This window comes from Geotrypetes seraphini, chromosome 9 (assembly GCF_902459505.1).
Source record: "Geotrypetes seraphini chromosome 9, aGeoSer1.1, whole genome shotgun sequence".
Classification (NCBI taxonomy): domain Eukaryota; kingdom Metazoa; phylum Chordata; class Amphibia; order Gymnophiona; family Dermophiidae; genus Geotrypetes; species Geotrypetes seraphini.
The window spans coordinates 144254535-144274424 of NC_047092.1; the positions used below are offsets into that span (position 1 = coordinate 144254535).

Here is a 19890-nt window from a genome sequence, read left to right on the forward strand (position 1 = left end):
TGAACTGTTTAAACTGCAATATATTAAACATGAAATGTGAAAATTTGAAGTGAAATATGTCTGCTGCATACTTGCTCACAAAATGTATAGGCTCTGCCAGGATTTACAGGCAGTCTCACTTGGTTTCCTGTTTGTTAGCCAGGAGCACACAAATTTGGAGCTCTCCTAACACAAACATATGGGACTCTTAACTCAATAAAGGAGGCAGGTCATCAACTAACTACCTTCTTCTTTGAATCTTGCCCATCAAAGATAAGAATGCAGCAGGCAAGCAGAAGCCTTGTAGAAAGAGCCACAAAATGCTTCTTTTTAATGAGCAACTGCTAACCACATTAATGTCCTGGTGAAGATCGCTAACGAAAATTAAACTTGCTGGCCCTCTTTTCTAGGAAAACATATAGAACTGTTTGCTTTCAGCTCAGCAGCTGGCTAGAAGAGAGAAACTGGCTAGATCCATGTTAGTCTGGATTCAATCCTATATAGGAAATGGAGACCATCATAGAAACAGAGAAACATAGAAAATGACGGCAGAAAAGGGCCACGGCCCATCCAGTCTGCCCACACCAATGACCCACCCTCTAACTACGCCCATGAAGTGATCCCACATGCCAATCCCATCTTTTCTTAGTCGGGCACGCTGCTGGCCTCAATTACCTGTTGTGGAAGATTATTCCAGCGATCAACCACCCTTTCGGTGAAGAAATATTTTCTGGTGTCGCCATGGAATTTCCCTCCCCTGATTCTCAACGGATGCCCTCTGGTTACCGTGGGTCCTTTAAGAAAAAAGAGATCTTCTTCTGCTTTGATATGGCCTGTGACATATTTGAACGTCTCAAATCATGTCTCCTCTCTCTCTGCGTTCCTCAAGTGAGTATAGCTGTAACTTGACCAGCCGTTCCTCATACGGAAGGTCCTTGAGTCCTGCGACCATCCTGGTGGCCATACGCTGAACCGACTCAACTCTCAGCATATCCTTTTGGTAATGTGGTCTCCAGAATTGTACACAGTATTCTAGATGGGGTCTTACCATGGATCTGTACGGCGGCATTATCACCTCGAGCTTACGGCCTTGGTGTTAGTATTGCTGGAGGTAGGGTTACCGGACGTCTGGGAAAACCCGGACATGTCCTCTTTTTAGAGGACTGTCCGGGTGCTTGGAAGAGCTTTCCATAACCTGACAGTTTGTCTGGGTTTTGGAAAGCCACGACGAGCTCCAGCCGTGTCTTTAGGGCCTCTGAGCACGTGCGGATGATGTCGCGCGCATCCGTGCACGCTCCAGGCCCTCCAGTCGTGACTGTAGTTCTCTGAGAACTGTGTGGGGGCAGGGCTGGAGTGGAATGGGGTGGGGTCATGCATCCAGGGTTTTGTGGAAAAAATATAACCCTAGCTGGATGTCTCGGCAACTTTTGATCCTCTGGGCCACAGTATACTAGCATGACTGGCAGAACAGATATCTGTGGCACAGCATGTACCTGGTTCAGGTCTTTTCTGTCAAATAGGCAGTAATTACTGTTTGGCAGCACCTCATCTCTACTTTCAGTGTTGACTTGGGAAGGGTTGATATTAAAATAGGTATCCATTTATGTACCGGAGCAGTAAGTAACAATCCTGACGAGGTGAACCAAAACTCCAATTTTAAGTTCGAGGTAAGTACCCTTACTGCTAAAGATTCGCTAGGAGACACTTTAACTCAGATGGGTAACTCTCTACAGGAGTTTAGTAAACACAAAGAGTGGAGAGCTATGTATGTTAACGCACACAGCCTAGGGAATAGATTTCTAGAGCTGGAAACAGAAATAGTAAATGCAGACCTAGACGTAGTAGCAATATCTGAAACATGGTTCACAGACTCTCATGGGTGGGATATAACTATACCAGGATACAACCTGCTTCGCCAAGACAGAGAGGGTAAGCTAAGACAACCAGGATCATAGATGTCAAATACACTGGGGAATCCATCTGGGTAAACCTGGCCAAAGGCGGAGAAAAATGCCTGTATCTTGGTGTGGTATACAGACCTCCAAGACAATCGGAGGACAAGGACGCAGAATTAATTGAAGACATTGAGAATATCACCTTATGGGGGGATGTTGTTCTGCTAGGGGACTTCAACATGCCTGATGTAGACTGGAACACACTCTCAGCGACGACTTGTGGTAGCAGGAGGATATTAACGTCCATGAAGGGAGTACAGCTCAAACAAATGGTACTAGAGCCCAGGCCATCCTGGACCTGGTACTTACGAACGGGGAAAGCGTCTCGGAGGTCTCGGTGGGAGAAACGTTGGCCACCAGTGACCATAACATGGTATGGTTCAACCTTAGGAAAGGCTTCCCTAGATCACAAACAAAAACGAGGGTACTCAATTTCCGGGGCACTGACTTTGCACGTATGGGAGGTTTCGTCCAACAAACGCTGCAGGCCCAAGAAGCAACTGATAATGTGGAAGCCATGTGGTCAACCCTAAAATTGACCCTTCACGAGGCAACTGTCCGCTACATAAAATTGGCAAATAAACAACAAAGGAAAAAGAAACCCCGATGGTTCACTGATGAGGTCTCGTACCTCGTCAAGGAGAAGAAAAGAGCGTTTCTTTCATACAAACGAACAGGGGAAAAAGAAGCTAACATCGAATACAGGACAAGGTCTGCAGTGGTCAAAACAGCAGTCAGGGAGGTCAAAGTTCAAGTGGAAGAAACTCTAGCAAAGAACATTAAGAAAGGGGACAAATCCTTCTTCAGGTATATCAGTGACAGGAAAAAGAACACAAACGGATTGTACGCCTTAGAACACCAGACGGGAATTATGTGGAAACAGATTCCGATAAAGCCAGTCTACTGAATGATTACTTCTGCTCAGTCTATACCTGCGAGGCACCAGGGCACGGGCCACAGCTGGAAGCAAAGCAAAGCAAGGAAGACCCATTCAAGAATTTTGAATTCACGCCAGCTGAGGTTTACAGCGAACTGTTAAGACTCAAGGTGAGCAAAGCCATGGGACCGGACAAATTGCACCCAAGAGTGCTCAGAGAGCTGTGTGATGTACTGGCGGAACCGTTGGCCATGCTCTTCAATCTCTCCCTAAGTAAGGGAAGAGTCCCCCTGGACTGGAAAACAGCCAACGTCGTTCCTCTGCACAAAAAGGGATGCAGAGCAGAGGCTGCGAATTACAGACCAGTGAGTCTCACATCAATAGTGTGTAAACTCATGGAAACACTACTTAAAGGAAAATTAGACACGATTTTGGACGAGGGGAATCTAAGGGATCCCAGTCAACATGGATTCACTAAGGGTAGGTCATGCCAATCCAATCTTATCAGCTTCTTTGATTGGGTAACAGGGAAGCTAGACTCGGGAGAATCTCTGGACATAGTGTACTTGGATTTCAGTAAAGCTTTTGACAGCGTCCCACACCGTAGACTGTTAAGCAAGATGAAATCGATGGGGTTAGGTGAGACACTAATTGCATGGGTTAATGATTGGCTGAGTGGTAGACTTCAGAGGGTGGTGGTCAACGGCACCCTTTCTGAGACATCGGATGTGACCAGTGGAGTGCCACAGGGCTCAGTCCAGGGTCCATTCCTTTTTAACATATTCATAAGGGACTTGATACAAGGGCTTCAGGGTAAAGTAACACTATTCGCTGATGACGCCAAAATATGTAATATAGTAAGTGAAAACAATCGGCAGGATAGTATGACGCAGGATCTGCTTACGTTGGAAAACTGGTCCTCGACATGGCATCTGGGCTTCAATGCTAAGAAATGTAAGGTCATGCATCTCGGCAGCGGAAATCCATGCAAAACTTACACCTTAAATCGAGAAACATTAGCTAGGACTTCAGAAGAACGAGACTTGGGAGTAATCATCAGTGCAGACATGAAGGCTGCCAAACAAGTAGAGAAGGCCTCATCCAAGGCAAGGCAAATGATGGGATGTATCAGTAGAAGCTTCATCAGCCGCAAACCTGAAGTCATAATGCCACTATACAGAACCATGGTCAGACCTCATCTGGAATACTGTGTGCAATTCTGGAGGCCACATTACCATAAAGACGTGCTTAGAGTTGAGTCGGTTCAACGGATGGCCACTAGGATGATCTCCGGGTTTAAAGGTCTCCCGTACGAAGAAAGACTAAACAAATTGCAGCTCTACACTCTAGAGGAACGCAGGGAAAGGGGGGACATGATTGAGACATTTAAATACATCACAGGACATGTCGAGGTGGAAGACGACATCTTCTTTCCCAAAGGACCCTCGGTCACAAGGGGGCATCTGCTCAAACTCAGAGGAGGGAAATTTAATGGTGACACCAGGAAGTATTTCTTCACAGAAAGGGTGGTAGATCACTGGAACAAGCTTCCAATGCAGATGATCAAGGCCATCAGCGTGCTTGACTTTAAGAATAAATGGGACATACACGTGGGATCCCTACGAGGGTAGAGTTAAGGAACTAGGTCATTAGTACTCAGACTTAATGGGGTGGGTCAGAAGAGTGGGCAGACTTGATGGGCTATAGCCCTTTTCTGCCATCAAATTTCTATGTTTCTATGTTACCTGAAGAAGCAGGTGTACAGTGGATAATTAATGATGATATGTAACTGGGAATACCAGAATACAGAACTTTGAGTCAATGTACATATTTTGAACTGAATTCTAAATTGAACCAGTAACCAATGTAATTGCTTCAGGAGCGGCACTGTGTGATCAAATGGTCTTCCCTTATATAATAATCGTACAGCTGTGTTTTGCAAAGATTGTAAGTGCTTTAAGGTGACTTTTGATGTCACTAACTGAGCTGACGGTAAATCCAAACAAAGAAATGTTAAATTCTGGATGCCGTAGAGTATATTAACATATTTACCTTCTGATCATCTGACATTCGTAGTTGTAAATAATTTATTGAAACGCCTTTGTATGTACAAGAGTTGCAGAATAATCCTAGTGAGAGCTGTGGTATTCATGAGCTCCAGTTCAATACCTCTTTGTAGATTAAATATGTGAAAATTATGGCTGGGCAAGACCTGTTTAATCTTCATTATAACTATAAAAGCTTTGGTTGTTTTTGCTAAGGTTAGATCATAGTTGCTCCAGACATTTGTTGCAAATGTTAGACTTACAAAATAACAGCTGTCACTTACATATGTGTGTTTCTTTATAATAATTGTATTTGTGTGTTTACTGGGAGAGGTAGGGGACTAGCTTGTGTGGTGTACATTTTTTTAATAGATACTATTTATTAATTAAAACATTTATATTTCACATATCCAAAAATCTATGCGTGAGATATTATTTAAGTCCTGAGTGGAGTAGAACGGGTACAAGTGGATCGATTTTTTCACTCCGTCAAAAATTACAAAGACTAGGGGTCACTCGATGAAGTTACAGGGAAATACTTTTAAAACCAATAGGAGGAAATATTTTGTCACTCAGAGAATAGTTAGGCTCTGGAATGCATTACCAGAGGTTGTAGTAAGAGCGGTTAATGTAGCTGGTTTTAAGAAAGATTTGGACAATTTCCTGGAGGAAAAGTCCATAGTCTGTTATTGAGAAAGACATGGGGGGAAGCCACTGCTTGCCCTGGATCGGTAGCATAGAATGTTGCTACTCCTTGGGTTTTGGCCAGGTACTAGGGGCCTGGATTGGGCACCTTGAGAACAGGCTACTGGGCTTGATGGACCCAGTATGGCTATTCTTATGTTCTTAAGCAAACAGACCCTAACATTAATTACTAACATGTCACACTTGAAATATATGAAATTTGTTAACTACAGATCAAAAATATTTTCCCATTTCTATAAAAGAGAAAGGTTCTGGGAGGTATGTTCTTTTGTGTTTAATCTGTACCTACTTCCATCTCATGTAAGAGGCCAGGGTGTAAAGGTATTTTGTCACTGTGTTGCAATAGCACTTTGGCATGTATGTCACAACACATTTACCTCCTTGTTCTATATATGAGCACCTAAATGTAAGAGCTATTTGCACACTCAGATTATGGAATACTAACTCCTAAAATAGTCCAAAAAAGAAGTAGGAGCATGGCAGTGGACTATCAAAACCACGTCGGGTTTTTGAAAAAATGACTTGACACTGAACCATGTTTCGGAAAAGTAGTGCCTGCCTCAGGAGTCAAAATGTCTGATATAGAGATCAGATTGTTTATCGCTTATTAAATTTTATATACTGCCATTTATGCAGTTCAAGTCAGGGTGATTTACAATAAATACATTTAAAAGCGGAACGCCGTATAAAGAAAGGACAGTCACAATCAGGTAGTATGGCTATCGTTCTTCAGCACCACAGGACAGTCCCATCGTAGGTCCATGATCCAGATCAGTCGTTATGAGGAATATGCCAACTTGAATAGATAGGTTTTTAATGCTGTGTGGAAATGGGAAAAATGTTCAGTCCATGTTTGTTAGGTGCCAACCACTCATGTTCAAGTCCTAGTAACTTGATGAATTACAGATTAGAGAATGACACGGTGACAAAATTCATCACCGTTCCCGTCCCTGCGGATAACCGCAGGAAATAATCCCATTTCTAGTGTCTATTTCAACCTCAGTCCTTCTACACCAGCATTCTTCAAAGCAAAGCTTGAGAGTCAGTGGTTGCGGCCATTCATACTCTGATTCTTATGTGAGCCAAGGATAATGAAGCCATTGTGACATCACTGATGTGACTGGCTCTTAGGCACTGGTGGAATGAGGCATTATGACATCACAATATCTGCTCTGGATACCAGAGACTGTCATTCTGTAGTGTCTATCTCAACCTCAATCCTTCTACACCAGCATTCTTCAGAGCAAAGCTTGAGGGTCAGTGGTTGTGGCCATTCATACTCTGATTCTTCCCTCTCTCCTTAAAGAATGACATGAAGATAGTTTCCTGCGGGGACGGGAATGGTGTTGAATTTTGTCACCGTGTCATTCTCTAAAAAGAAAGCGGTTTTGTGCTAGTCCTAATAAGGTCCATCAGCGTCATCCCCATGATCCTCCACTTTAATTTATGCACACAGATTGTACTCGCCCCTTAAGTCCAGCAGTCGTCAGCAACCAAAACTTTCACTACATTCTTTTCTGCAACCTCTGTGGCATGTGCAGGGTTCCCAGTTTTTTTATATTTAATTTCCACACTTGATAGTCTGTATCCTTGAGTGTTATGATTGGCTGCTTGGTGTGGCTGTTTCTACATGTGAACCAATGCTTTTGCCCTCTTAAAAGGGCACATGAACTAAATCTTGTTTATCCTCTGTTGTTCAGTTGCTTCCATGTACAAGGAGCATCTGTAATATATTTATAACCCAGGGATATGATATTTTTCCTTCCAGCACCCAACCCCACCACCTCCTTTCCCAAACCATCAAATTGCTCCAAAGAAACACCAACACCTAATAGGGTTTAAACTTGGCCGCAGCTTTATTCCAAATAGCAAACAGAAATAGCCCAAGCCATAAACATCAAATCTACCTGCCATGTTACTAGTTCAATGGTCCCCATACATCCTGGCATCACACCATGGCAGTTCACGCTGTGCAAGTCCATACAAAGGAACCCTATCCACTAACATATGCCCCAAACTCCCCAACAATCTTCACACTTGGACGTCCTTTTACTAAGGTGTGCTAACTGATTTAGCGTGCACTAATCAATTTAGCACGCGCTAATACTTAGCGTGTGTTAAATGCTAAAGCGTCTATAGCATTTAGTGTGCGCTAATCGTTAGCATGCACTAAATTGGCTAGCGTGCCTTAGTAAAAGAGGGGGTTAATGTCCCCTGACTTGGACACCCCTGCCCCACGACCATACCCCAAGGTACCTTCAAACTATTCCCCAAAACAGGGCGCCCTGAACTACTGAATGGAAAGTTCCCGACACGCATATCTCCCCTAACCAGCCCTATCTCGACAATCATTGGGTCCCATCAATCGCCCATTCTGCAGCCACCATTCAAAGAATGCCCCTCCCTGCTGCACACCATTACATCCCTTCCCTGTGCTACAGTCACAGAGCCAGCCCTGCTTAAAGGTTCCTGGGACTGGGTCATAAGAATTGCCATCTCCGGATCAGACTCTGGCATAGTTTTAGTCCCCATATCACTGTATGCTTCTCAAGGGAGATGTGCATCTAATTTACCCTTACCCATATCACTCTATGCCACTCTTAAGGAGATGTGCATCTAGTTTACCCTTAAATCCTAGAAAGGTGGATTCTGCAATTACTTCCTCTGGGAGAGCATTCTAGGTGTCCACCACTCACTGCGTGAAACAGAACTTCCTGATATTCGTCCTGGACCTGTCCCCCCTCAGCTTCAGTCTATGTCCTCTTGTCCGTGTCACACTGGACATTGTAAATAACTGCTTTCCCTGCTCCATTTTGTCAAATCCTTTCAGTATTTTGAAAGTCTCGATCAGATCCCCTCGCAGTCTCCTCTTCTCAAGGGAGAATAACCCCAGTCTCCTAAGTCGTTCCTCATAGTCCAGGTTCTCCATACCTTTCACTAGCTTCATTGCTCGTCTCTGCATCTTCTCTAGCAGTTTTATATCCTTGTTTAGGTATGGAGACCAATGCTGAATGCCTTCTGCCTCATTTAATATGGATGATATTGAAATACCAGTTCTTTGTTCTCTGTATTTAGTTTTTTTGGTTTCTGAATAAATTTTTTGATTGACCAGCAGCACTGCTGCTGCCTCTGGTCCTTTGATGGCTGGTTTCAGGAGACCCCTGAACGTCCCTTTTTTTGCTTATCACTATATAAGTGCCTGCAGCCATAGGGTTATTTAGATTTGACTCATGCCTTTCCATTGTAGCTCAAGGTGACTTACATTCCGGTACACTAGGTGTTTGTGATTATTGACATGCTGACAGCTGTATCCCATGACTAATAATGTTCTTTGCCTTCAGCTCAATTTTGACCTAGGTGTAATTAGCTTGAAAGGCTACGGAGTGCTAACTTTTGTGAAAGTCGCAGCAGGCATATTAGCATAAAGATCATCAAAACTCTACGTACGTTGTCTTCTCTGGCCCTATGGAGTTTTTCTAGCTAGCACACCTTTGCCTGAAGTTTCACATTTGTTTTGCTTCACTAACATTTCCAGTTCAGTTGTGTTTTTCTTTTGGCTACATCTGTTTGCGTTAAGCTGGTTGGCATATGCCTTCTAAATGTTTTTTTTTTCCCTTTCCTGTAGAGACATTGGCCTATTAAGATGTTCATGCATTAAAAAGCACTGTAGCTTAGCAGCATGGTTTCAGCTGCACTACGTTTTGCTGCAGGTGTGTAAGGTCAGTCTGGGGGTGAGAAGATGCAAGGGTGGCTGTGATGAGGTTTGGTGGATGCACAGTGCTACTTCAGACTGTGGCACACACTCTTGAATTAAAATGAAGCTTCTTAGACTTGTTTACTGCTAAATTGTGGGTCTCCGGGTGGGAGTTGGGGATGCTGCAATTGTAGCTTTCCCTAATCTCCTGCAGAATATCAGCATGGAGAAAACCAGGTACCATGTTCAAAGGCAGGGGGTCTTAATCAGTGATGCCCACACTAGGGGTGTGGGAAGAGATCAAACGGGGTGTGGGTAAGGTTCTTGATCTGAGGGAATTTATTAAAACTTTTCTAAACAGCATGAAGGCTAATATAACTGTATACGGCTATAACTTTAATAGCATGTTAGCAGGTAGCACTGTGACTTTGTTTATTATTTTCCTCGCCCCGCTCACTCGTATTCTCCAGTCTCTGGGTTTTGCATTCTACATTTGCGCAGACAACATTCAGCTTATCTTTTTCCCTGGATACACATTATCTTGTATCCTACTCATCAATTTCTGCAAAGTTGGATGCCGTTGCAGACTGGCTTACTGAAAATAAGCAAACAAAACAACAAAGGTGACCAATTGGTGTGCAGTCTCTTATATTATGACTAGTCTTTAAGCCTGTTAACATTAACGGGTGCTAGAATAGATGTCTTTCTGTCTTTCTTTCTTTCTCTCTCTCTCTCTACCTCCTGCTGTATTTCTCTCTCCCTGACCCCCTTTCTCTGTCTGTCTTTCTGTCCCTCTTCCTGCCCCTGTGTCTTTCTTTTATGACTAGTCTTTAAGCCCGTTAACATTAACGGGTGCTAGAATAGATGTCTGTCTGTCTTTCTTTCTTTCTCTCTCTACCTCCTGCTGTATTTCTCTCTCCCTGACCCCCTTTCTCTGTCTGTCTTTCTGTCCCTCTTCCTGCCCCTGTGTCTTTCTTTCTTTCTGTCTCCCTCCCTCCCTCTGTCTGTCTGTCTTTATTTCTATCTGTCTCTCTCCCTGCTCCATATGTAACATTCCCTCCCCCTTCATTTCCCTGTGCAGCAGCATTTCCCTCCCCCAACCTCACTTCCCTGTGCAGCAGCAGTATTTCCCTCTCCATCCACTTCTCTGAGCAGCAGCAGCAGCGGTATTTACCTTCCCCTACAGATCCCTGTGCAGCAGCATTTCCCCCACCCCCCACCCCTTTGCTTCCCACGGTCTGGCCTACCATCGCACTCACTGTGGTTAAGGAGATCGAGAGGGTACAGCAGGAAAAACGGCAGTACCGGAAGAAGTTTATTTTTAAGTTTAAAGTTGCCGCCGCGGTTCCTCTCAAGATCGCTGCCTGCATCGGAAGCGTTCTCCGACGCAGGTGCAGCTCATGAGAGGAGCCGCCGCAGCACTTTTAATCTTAAAAATAAACTTCTACCGGTAGTGCCGTTTTCCCTGAATTTAGGTTTGCGCGAGGTGGAGAGCAGGGAGAGAGAGAGAGAGAGAGCTTCGGGCGGCCAGCAGCCGCCGTGGCCGACATCCGCCTGGGAAGGGAGGGAGAGAGAGAGAGAGAGCTAGCTTCGCGCGCATGCGCACTCCTACCTGTAATGCCCTCACGGAAAACGGATGCACGCAGATGGGAGTGTGCATGCGCGAGTAGCCTTTTATTATATTAGATGGGCTCGACACGATCACAAGGGCCTGCCTCAGGAGTCTTAAATATAACATTAATAAAGAACGTAAAAAAATACATACACTAATGTCGGCATCCTCTTCATACAAAAGAACCATAACATAAAACATATAAATAAAACACATATGATATACATATACATGTACAGCAGCTTATCACAAACATCTGAAAACATAGTTATATGAACAACATTTAAAAATGAACACAGTTATATTGTATATAACCCAGTTTGACCTTAAATAAACAAATAAAACTTTATTACATTGATAAATTCTAAAAACATTTAAAAATGAACATAGATATGTCATATTACATAAAACATGCAAAAAATGGTCACCTTTGTTGCTTTGTTTGCTCTTCACTGGTGTGAAGACAGTTTCTCCTATTTATTGAAAATAAGCTCAAGGTCAATTCTCAAAAGACAGCAATGTTGCTTTTCACCTCAAAGAATTTATCAGAACACACGCTATATTTCACCTTGAAAGGAGTCCGCTTAGAATTCTCATCCAAAACCAAAATCTTAAGTGTAACAATAGATAACACCCTAAGTTTTCATTCTGTTACATTGGTTTCTTCATCTTTCTACGTTCTCCGACAAATTCGATCTATTCGCTCATTTCTTCAACAAAGTTCACTCTGTATTCTTATACATTCCCTCGTTTTGAGCAAACATGAGTATTTTAATTCCATTTTCATTGGGCTTCCAAAATATCAGTTACATCGTTTACAATTAGTCCAGAACACTGCTGTAAGATTACTTCATCGCTGTTCTAAGTTTGATAACGTCACACCACTTCAGAATACATCCTACCGGTGTCATTTTGCATTTCTTTGAAATATAATATTGTTTCTCATCAGATTCTGTCGAGTGGTCTTCCTTCTTTTCTATATGGTTTTCTGGTTCCATACTCACCACAATGAACTTTACGATCTTCACAACAGTTGTTGTTAGTAGTTCCCTCATTCCGCCAACTCTTCCTTGATTTTCATAGGAATTCTTCATTTTCTGTCATGGTTCCCACTCTCTGGAATTCTCTGCCTTGCTATCTCCGTTCAGAAAAATCATCGTGAATTTCAAGACACAATTAAAGGCATACAATTTCTCCTTGGCTTTCTGTTCTTAATCTTCTTGGTAACCTTTCTCTAAAGTTTGATTTTTGGCTTTATCGCAACTAATGTGGGCAGAACTAATTTTAGTTTTTTTTCCCTTACCATATTGCTTATTCCTTCCCTTTCCCCAACCTTTTTTTGTTTATTGTAACCTACTGACTCCATCCTTTCCTCTTATTTCCTAGTTGGTTTGATTGTTTAATTGCATTTTATGTTCCCTATCCTATTTCATTTTTATATTTACTTATTTTAAACTTTTATTGTAAACCGCTTAGATTTACCCTTGGTTTTTTTATTTGTGGTATATTAAATAAATTGAACTTGAACTAGCAGTGCCATATGTAGTCATGAGTGGAGACACTGGAGCTGATTCTGTAAGCGGTACCTGCCATGGCAAGAGTCTATAAAACAGGTGCCTGCTGTGTGTCAAATCAACGACAGGCGCTGCTTCCAGAATTGCAATTTGATGAGACCCTAGGTGCCAAAAATGTAGATCAGGGATTTTACTGGCCTACATTTCTGGCACCTAGAGTACTGTCAGAATCGCAGCCAACGGCCCACTTCAGCGTCACTATGCACCACTAGCTGCCAGGAATCTAGGCGCTGGTCCCAGAGGCCATGTAGCGGTGCCTTTTTTACAATTACTTTTTAATTGGATTTTAAACAATGCAGTCAATTACTGCATTGTTTAGCACCGATTAAAACAAGTTAGGTGGTGGTAGAACACCGAAAGCCGCCTAACTTTGAGCTTCCTGATGAGAATCCAGGCCATTGTTTGGAAAGGGAGTGTGAGTGTTTCATTGATCAGTTGAAGGGGGTGTGGAAACCAAACAAGGTTAGCTCCTGTTCTAAAGCCAAATTCTTTGCCAAGGGGTTCCCAATCATTTTTCTTTGCAAATATATGGAATTTTTAGTATTACTGAACATACCGCATAATGTGGTGAACTGTTAAAAGTCCTCTCAGACCTGCTCAAAGATGAACTGTAAGTGCAACTGGATAACGAGTATTACAACAAATTCTCTTTAACCTCTTTGAAGGGGAAAGGGACTGGGACTTGATATACCATCTTTCTGTGGTTACAATCAAAGTGATTTATATGTTATGTACAAGTACTTATTTTGAACTTGGGGCAATGGAGGGTTAAGTGACCTGTCCAGAGTCGCAAGAAGCAGCAGCGGGAATTGTACCCAGTTCCTCAGACTGCTGGTAGGGAACAGAGAGTTTGCTGTAAAATATGACTTGAACCACAGTGTTCACTCTTCATGTGTACTTGCATAAGCCCCATGTCCTTTTTACTCTGCGCAACGTAAACTGGAAAAAGCCTTTAAGATACTATGATACATTGACCCCCTACATCCCTCCTGCCATAGCCGCTCAGCTGATTGTGGCAGTGGTATTCCCCCTCCCCCCAATCAGCTGTGCCGGCAGGACTCCCTGAAGCTGCACTGCCGACTCAGCTGATCGGGGATAACTTCCCTTGCCACGATCAGCTTATGGCTGCTGAGGTCTGACTTTAGATCCCTGCAGCAGCATAGATCGGTGGTTCCCAACCCTGTCCTGGAGGACCACCAGGCCAATCAGGTTTTCAGGCTAGACCTAATGAATATGCATGACAGAGTTTTGCCTATAATTGAAGTGAGAGGCATGCAAATTTGCTCCATGCATATTCATTAGGGCTATCCTGAAAACCCAATTGGCCTGGTGGTCCTCCAGGACAGGATTGGGAATCACTGGCATAGATAGGCAGCTGAAATATAGGCCAGGGTTTTACGGGCCTACATTTCAGCTACCTATCTTGCCATGAATCGTGACTAGGTAGCCGCTTTAGCCCGCCTAACACCACTTCTGGTGTTGGCCACGCATACTTTGGCATTCTGTGGCCTAAAGTAGCTACCTAACACTGTGCAGGTCTCTTGCCCCCCCCCCCTTCCTCCTTAATCGCCGCCGCCACCGGGGATCCCATGCCCTCCTTTCTGCATTCCCCCCTCTGCTGAAGCTAACCCAAAAAGGCTTCCCTCTGATGTCAGAGCTGACATCAGAGGGAAGTTTTCAGGGTCAGCAGGAGATCCCTGTTACCACCTTCAGGACTGCTCCTTCCAGCCTTCAGCCACATAGGGATGCGTAGTGGGCAGCGGCTTTTGCACGCTGCATGTGGCTGACCCGGAAGCCTTCTCTCCAACATCAGAGCTGACGTCAGAGGGAAGGCTTGTGGGTCAGCCATGTGAAGCATGTAAAAGACGCAGGTTCCCTGTGCTGCTGAAGGGCAGGAAGGAGCAGCCAAACTGGACGGCCCTGAATGGAGCGAGCGCATTGTAGCAAGTAAGGGAGAGAGGGGACATGATTGTGGGACAAAGGGAGAAGGAGGGGAGGAATTTGGGACAAAGGCTGGAAGGCAGGAAGGGGGACATGAGCATGGGACACAGATGGGAGGGAGGAAGGACGCACTAGCAGGACAAATGGGTATGAGTGTATGAGTGAGAGGGAAAGATGGTGACATGGGGAAAGGAAGAAAGAAGAAAATTTTTGGGCAGAGAGAGAGAGAGAGAGAGGTAGAGAAGCATGGGTAAGAGAAGGATGAGAGGGAGAAATGTTGGATATGATGGTGGAGAGGGAACAGAGTGACAAATTGAAGGGGATGCAAGGGGGAGAGATGTGGCATAGTGCTGGAGAGGGGTGATAGTAGAAATGGGCATGGGCTGGTGGGCTGTGGTGAAAAATGCTGCACATGATCCAGGGGATGAGGAGGGAGAAATGTTGGATGTGGCAGTAGAGGGGATGGGAGAGATGCACCATGGGTCTCTCTCTCTCTTTCCTCACTCCCTTTGCAGCAAGGAAGGAAATGATAGAAAGACAGATGAACAGTGAGGGAGACATGTTGCCAATGGGGGTGGAGGAGAGAGGAAGAAAAGTGGACTTGTGGATGGACAGAGAGAGATGTTGGTTGGGGAAGGGAATGAGGTCTGGAGGAGAAGCGTGCAGGAGGCAGAAAAAAAAAAGAAATATTGGATGCACAGTCTGAAGGAAGTGCAACCAGAGACTCGTGAAATCACCAGACAACAAAGGTAGGAAAAATGATTTTATTTTCAATTTAATGATCAAAATGTGTAAGTTTTGAGAATTTATATCTGCTGTCTGTATTTTGCACTATATTTGTCTATTTTTCTATAGTTGGTACTGAGGTGACATTGCAAACGAGTATTTTAAAGTCATCTGCCTTGACCTCTTTGAAAAAAAAACCCTAAATATAAATAACATTTTCTTTATGTAGTGTAGATTATTATTTTTTTTTTATTTTGTGGTTTCCATTATACGTTGTTAAGATTATATTGTGTGTATATGAAAAATGGATAGAAGAAATTGCATTACGATTAGTACTATTTTATTATGGGGGTGGGATCGGAGCAGAGCTTGAGCAGGCCAGGGGCAGAGCTTGGGTGGGGGTACTCAGTTGATATTTGTTAGACTTAGGGGTTAGTTGAGAAACTCTGGTTTAGAGCAGTGGTTCTCAGCCAGTGTGTACCCAAGAGGTGGAAGTTATGTCCCTTAAAATATATATAGCTTGTCCCTATTTCTGCTTAACTACTCTGCTGCCATTGGTCCCCAGTAGCCATGGTGCAGGTCTGCTGTCCATATGTTCTGTTTGCTACATAGTTTGACCATTAGTTACTTCAGGGTATTTAGCAGTAGAGGGATTCTGGTGTTGAGGTGACACCAGAATTTGAAAATATATGTTATGTATGATAAGCTGTATAAACTCTAGAATGGATAAAAGTTTCTTAACGGTAAGGTGGTTATGAATTTGTCTACTACACTTCTCCCTCCCTATTCACTGTGATAGGGGATTAACAGACCCGCAAATACAGAAAAACCGTGAATAACTTTTTCATATGTTTTTCGCTGTTTTCTATTAAAAACCATCATGAATATGGTGAAATCGTGAATAACATGGTGGGAGACCTGGCCTTTTCCTGAAGGAGAGGCAAAACACGGTGAAGAAAATGCTGGGAATCGGCGATTTTCTCTGTAAACGCTTGGAATCAGAGATTTCTCTATGCAGGCTGATGTAATTTGGGGGAGGAGCCAGCAAGCTAAAAACCGTGACTAATCAAAACCGCAATTGCTGAAACCGCGAATACGGAGGGAGAAATGTAGATAGGAAAACTACATGCAACTCATCAGTCCCAGAGTTCTCATTGATAAAATGAAGATCAAAACTTTTGAAAACAAATTCTATTTAAGAATATTTTACGAGTCTATATTTCATCATTTTTAACAATGAAATATTTTGAATTTTTATTCAGCTATGAGTTTTACCCCCTCCCCCCTACCTCCTTTTACTAAGCCATGGTAGAGGTTTCAACCGCAGCTCGGAGCACTAAGTGCTTCAACGCTCATAGAATTGCTATGATTGTCAGAGCATTTAGTGGCCTGGGCTCCGGTAGAAACTTCTACCGTTGCTTAGTAAAAAAAGGGCCTTGGTGTTCAGTGTCGCACAGTTGGCAGATAGTGTTCATATGTGTCACAACAAAAGAATGGTTGAAAACCACTGACTTAGAGGGAACAGTGGTTGGGAAAATTTCTGTTAGCATAGGGCAGATCCCATTCAAACATACCCCCTTCCCCTTTTACTAAACCACAATAAGAGGGGTTTTTCCACGGCCCAGAGCGCTAAATGCTCCAACACTCATAGATTTCCTATGGGCAGTGGGAGTATTTAGCGCCCTAGGCTGCGGTAGAAACCTCTACCACAGCTGAGTAAAAGAGGGCCATAGTAAACAAATATTATCTGTCCAGTAATCAATATTGCATGTTGAATCTTGGCAATAACATCAAAAAGGTTAACAAAAAAAATTCAAAAATCTTTTACATAAATATAATTTTTTTGTTGCTAGGAGACCCTATGCTAGGAGAACTCAGTCCACTCCACCCATCACCACTAATGTCATCACTGGCCTCCTTTATTTCATTAATCTCTACATTATTTTGCTCAAAAAGCATTCATTAGTTGAATCTTCTGGACCTCTAGTTCACTACAGGTCCAGAGGATCTCCTATCAAAAAAATTATTTTTTATGTAAAAAATTTTGAATTGTTACTTGTTAAACCTTTGTGATGTTATTGCTGAGATTCAACACGAAACATTGATTGGTGGACATTATCCCCCTTTTTACAAAACCGCGCTAGCGTTTTTAGCACTGGCCACAGCGGTAATGGCTCCAACGCTCATGGAATTCCTGTGAGCATTGGAGTTGTTACCACCGCGACCAGAGTTAAAAATGCTAGCGCAGTTTTGTAAAAGGGGGGTTATGTTTGTTACTGGGCTCATTGAGTAAATATTATGAACTTAATTAACTAGGCCTTCCCTATTTCTCAAGAATTGGTGACTTTTTTTTCTGCCAGTTTATTAGTATTGGTTTGCATAACATAGTAAATGACAGCAGATAAAGACTTGAACAGTCCATCTAGTCTGCCCAATAGTTATATCCATTAAAAATACATGATTAAATGAATTTGTCTCTTCTTTGATATTTCTGGGTCATAAACTGTAAAGTCCACCTGGTATTGTCCTAGGTTCCAAATGCTGAAGTTGCCATCCAAGCTCATTTTTTGTTTATTAGTTTTGGTGTTTGAACCAGTTCTGTATGTTTTGTTCTCCAGGATGTGATATGTGGAGCACTGGCTGCCGCCCTCATCATAGCCATGACTTATCCCTTTTGGGACATCACAGACTACCTACTTTTGACCAGTCCTTTCTGCCCTCTCTTCTTCATGGTGGTGCCTTTCCTTATGGGCTATAACTATCCTAAGCTCGACCATTATAGCCCTACCAGAGCAGACACAACCACCATCTTGGGCGTAGCTGCTGGGACAAACATTGGAGACTGGCTGAATTACCAATCTGGAAGAATCTATGAGCCTATTGGATCCCCTCCATTCGTCATTCCTCCAGTAACTATTGACTTGCTAGTGCTGATCCTAGTGAGGTTCCTATTGGGAATGTGTGTTCTTATATTCACACGGCAAGTTGTAAAAAGTCTTTCCCTTGAATTATTATGCTTGTGGCACAAGGTTTCTGTTAAGGATACAGAAGCTAGACATAGTCTGGAAATTGAAGTTCCGTACAAGTTTGTAACATATTCTGCCATTGGCTTCAGTGCTACAGTCGTAGTGCCCTTGATTTGCAAGAGTGTTGGATTATAAATTCTAGTTGTAGAAAACCTGGATATAAATGAGCATGTCAGAGATGCACCTTTCTCTAATGCAAAACACAGCTGTAACATGCGTCTGTCCTGATCTGTTTCTATTACAGTACTCCCCCAAAATTCGCATGGGTTCCGTTCTTGAAATGCCTGCGAATTTGGAAAAACCGCGCATATCAGACGCGGTTTAAAGCATGAGCAGCCAGTTGTCCTGCAGGAAGTTCTTGCAGTTGCATCCCCTCATCACGGCCAGTGACCTAAACCTCTCGCCACGCCTCCCCCTCTCTGGCTCCGGCCCGCACTCTCACCTCGCATGGGGCTCATCTGTCATTCGCGGTTCTCCTTCTGTCAGGATTGATTGAGGAGATGTGAACTTTCCAGCTATTGGCTGCCCCGAGAGGGGGGAGGGGGACCGCGAATGACTGAGACCGCAAATTCAGAGCTGCAAATTCATGGGAGTATACTGTACACTGGAAACGGAAAGCCTTGCAGAATCACTGTTAAAACTTTGATTTTCAGGTATGTATGGTTTTTTTTCAGCTTGCCGAAGTCATAACTTCATTTAAATACTAATTTAGCCAGCCTTCTGAAATACAAACTGCTGCTTTTAAGGATAGTATTAACTTTCTAAATGACTCTGGACCATGTATAAACCAATGGACAAAGATGGGAGAGGGAACAGTATTTAAAAAAAAATATGACCTATGAACCTGGGAGTCTCGTGCTGGGTCTTGGGCAGAGCTCAAATGAGCAATAAATACAGAGAGCTCTAGTAAGTTCAGGGATTATGGCCATATTTGACATCCTGCATGACCTCTGTTCAATTAGGTCTTCAGGGATTTTGAGAGTGACATATTGACACTGTTGTTCTGGTGTGATAATATGTGTTACACTTTATGCTGCTACTTAAATAGGACAATTGTTCAATTATATTAAAGCTGATGCAGAAATATGGTGGAAGCTTTTCAGTACTAGAAATCTGGTGCAATTAAAATATCAACTGCCTAGCAAATTTTGAGTGGCTACCACCCTAGCTCCAGCAAATTATTCTGCTGGTAGCGCTGGCTTCGGATTTGATCCTGTATGCTTTTTTTTTTTTGCCCTCCTTTTTTGAAGGGGGAGGGGCTTCTGTTAATTATTAATGCTTTGGTGAAAGAATAATTAATCCTGCTGCGTCCTACAGACACCCAAGGCCCTCCTCACATGGCTCACCTGCATAATGCTTGTTTTAGTTTTTGCATTTCATAGCACCAGTGACTATATTAACCCTTTCAGGACCATAAGGATCGTAGGCCAATTTTTGTGGTTTTGACGACATTTTTATGGTAAAAAGGGCTTGCAGATGCCAAAAAATTGATTTTTTTTTGTGAAATATCATTATTTTTATTTAAAAAAAAATCACACTTCTGGCTTATGGACAGTGTGGCAAGTGAATCTTCTCGTCAATCTAGCAACGACGCTAATGAATGAATGTCGGAACCAGTTTGTTTACATAAAGGCAGTATCATATGGAATCCGTACATATCAAATTTAGAACTGTAGACTATCCCAATCAAAATTTATAGGATTTTAAAGTTATGGGACAAATATGTCCCTTGGTCCTGAAAGGGTTAATGGCTCCA

At 43.0% G+C, this 19890-nt stretch overlaps 1 protein-coding gene across 3 annotated transcripts in view; it reads left to right on the forward strand.

The window, feature by feature from the left end:
* Positions 1-19222, forward strand: part of SGPP2 (sphingosine-1-phosphate phosphatase 2) — a 105047-nt gene extending 85825 nt beyond the window's left edge. For all 3 annotated transcript variants that reach the window (XM_033959186.1, XM_033959189.1, XM_033959187.1), the window contains one exon: positions 17727-19222. In XM_033959186.1, coding sequence (XP_033815077.1) covers positions 17727-18269 — 543 coding nt within the window. In that variant the 3' untranslated portion in view covers positions 18270-19222. The remainder of the gene's footprint in view (positions 1-17726) is intronic.
* Positions 19223-19890: the final 668 nt, after the last annotated feature.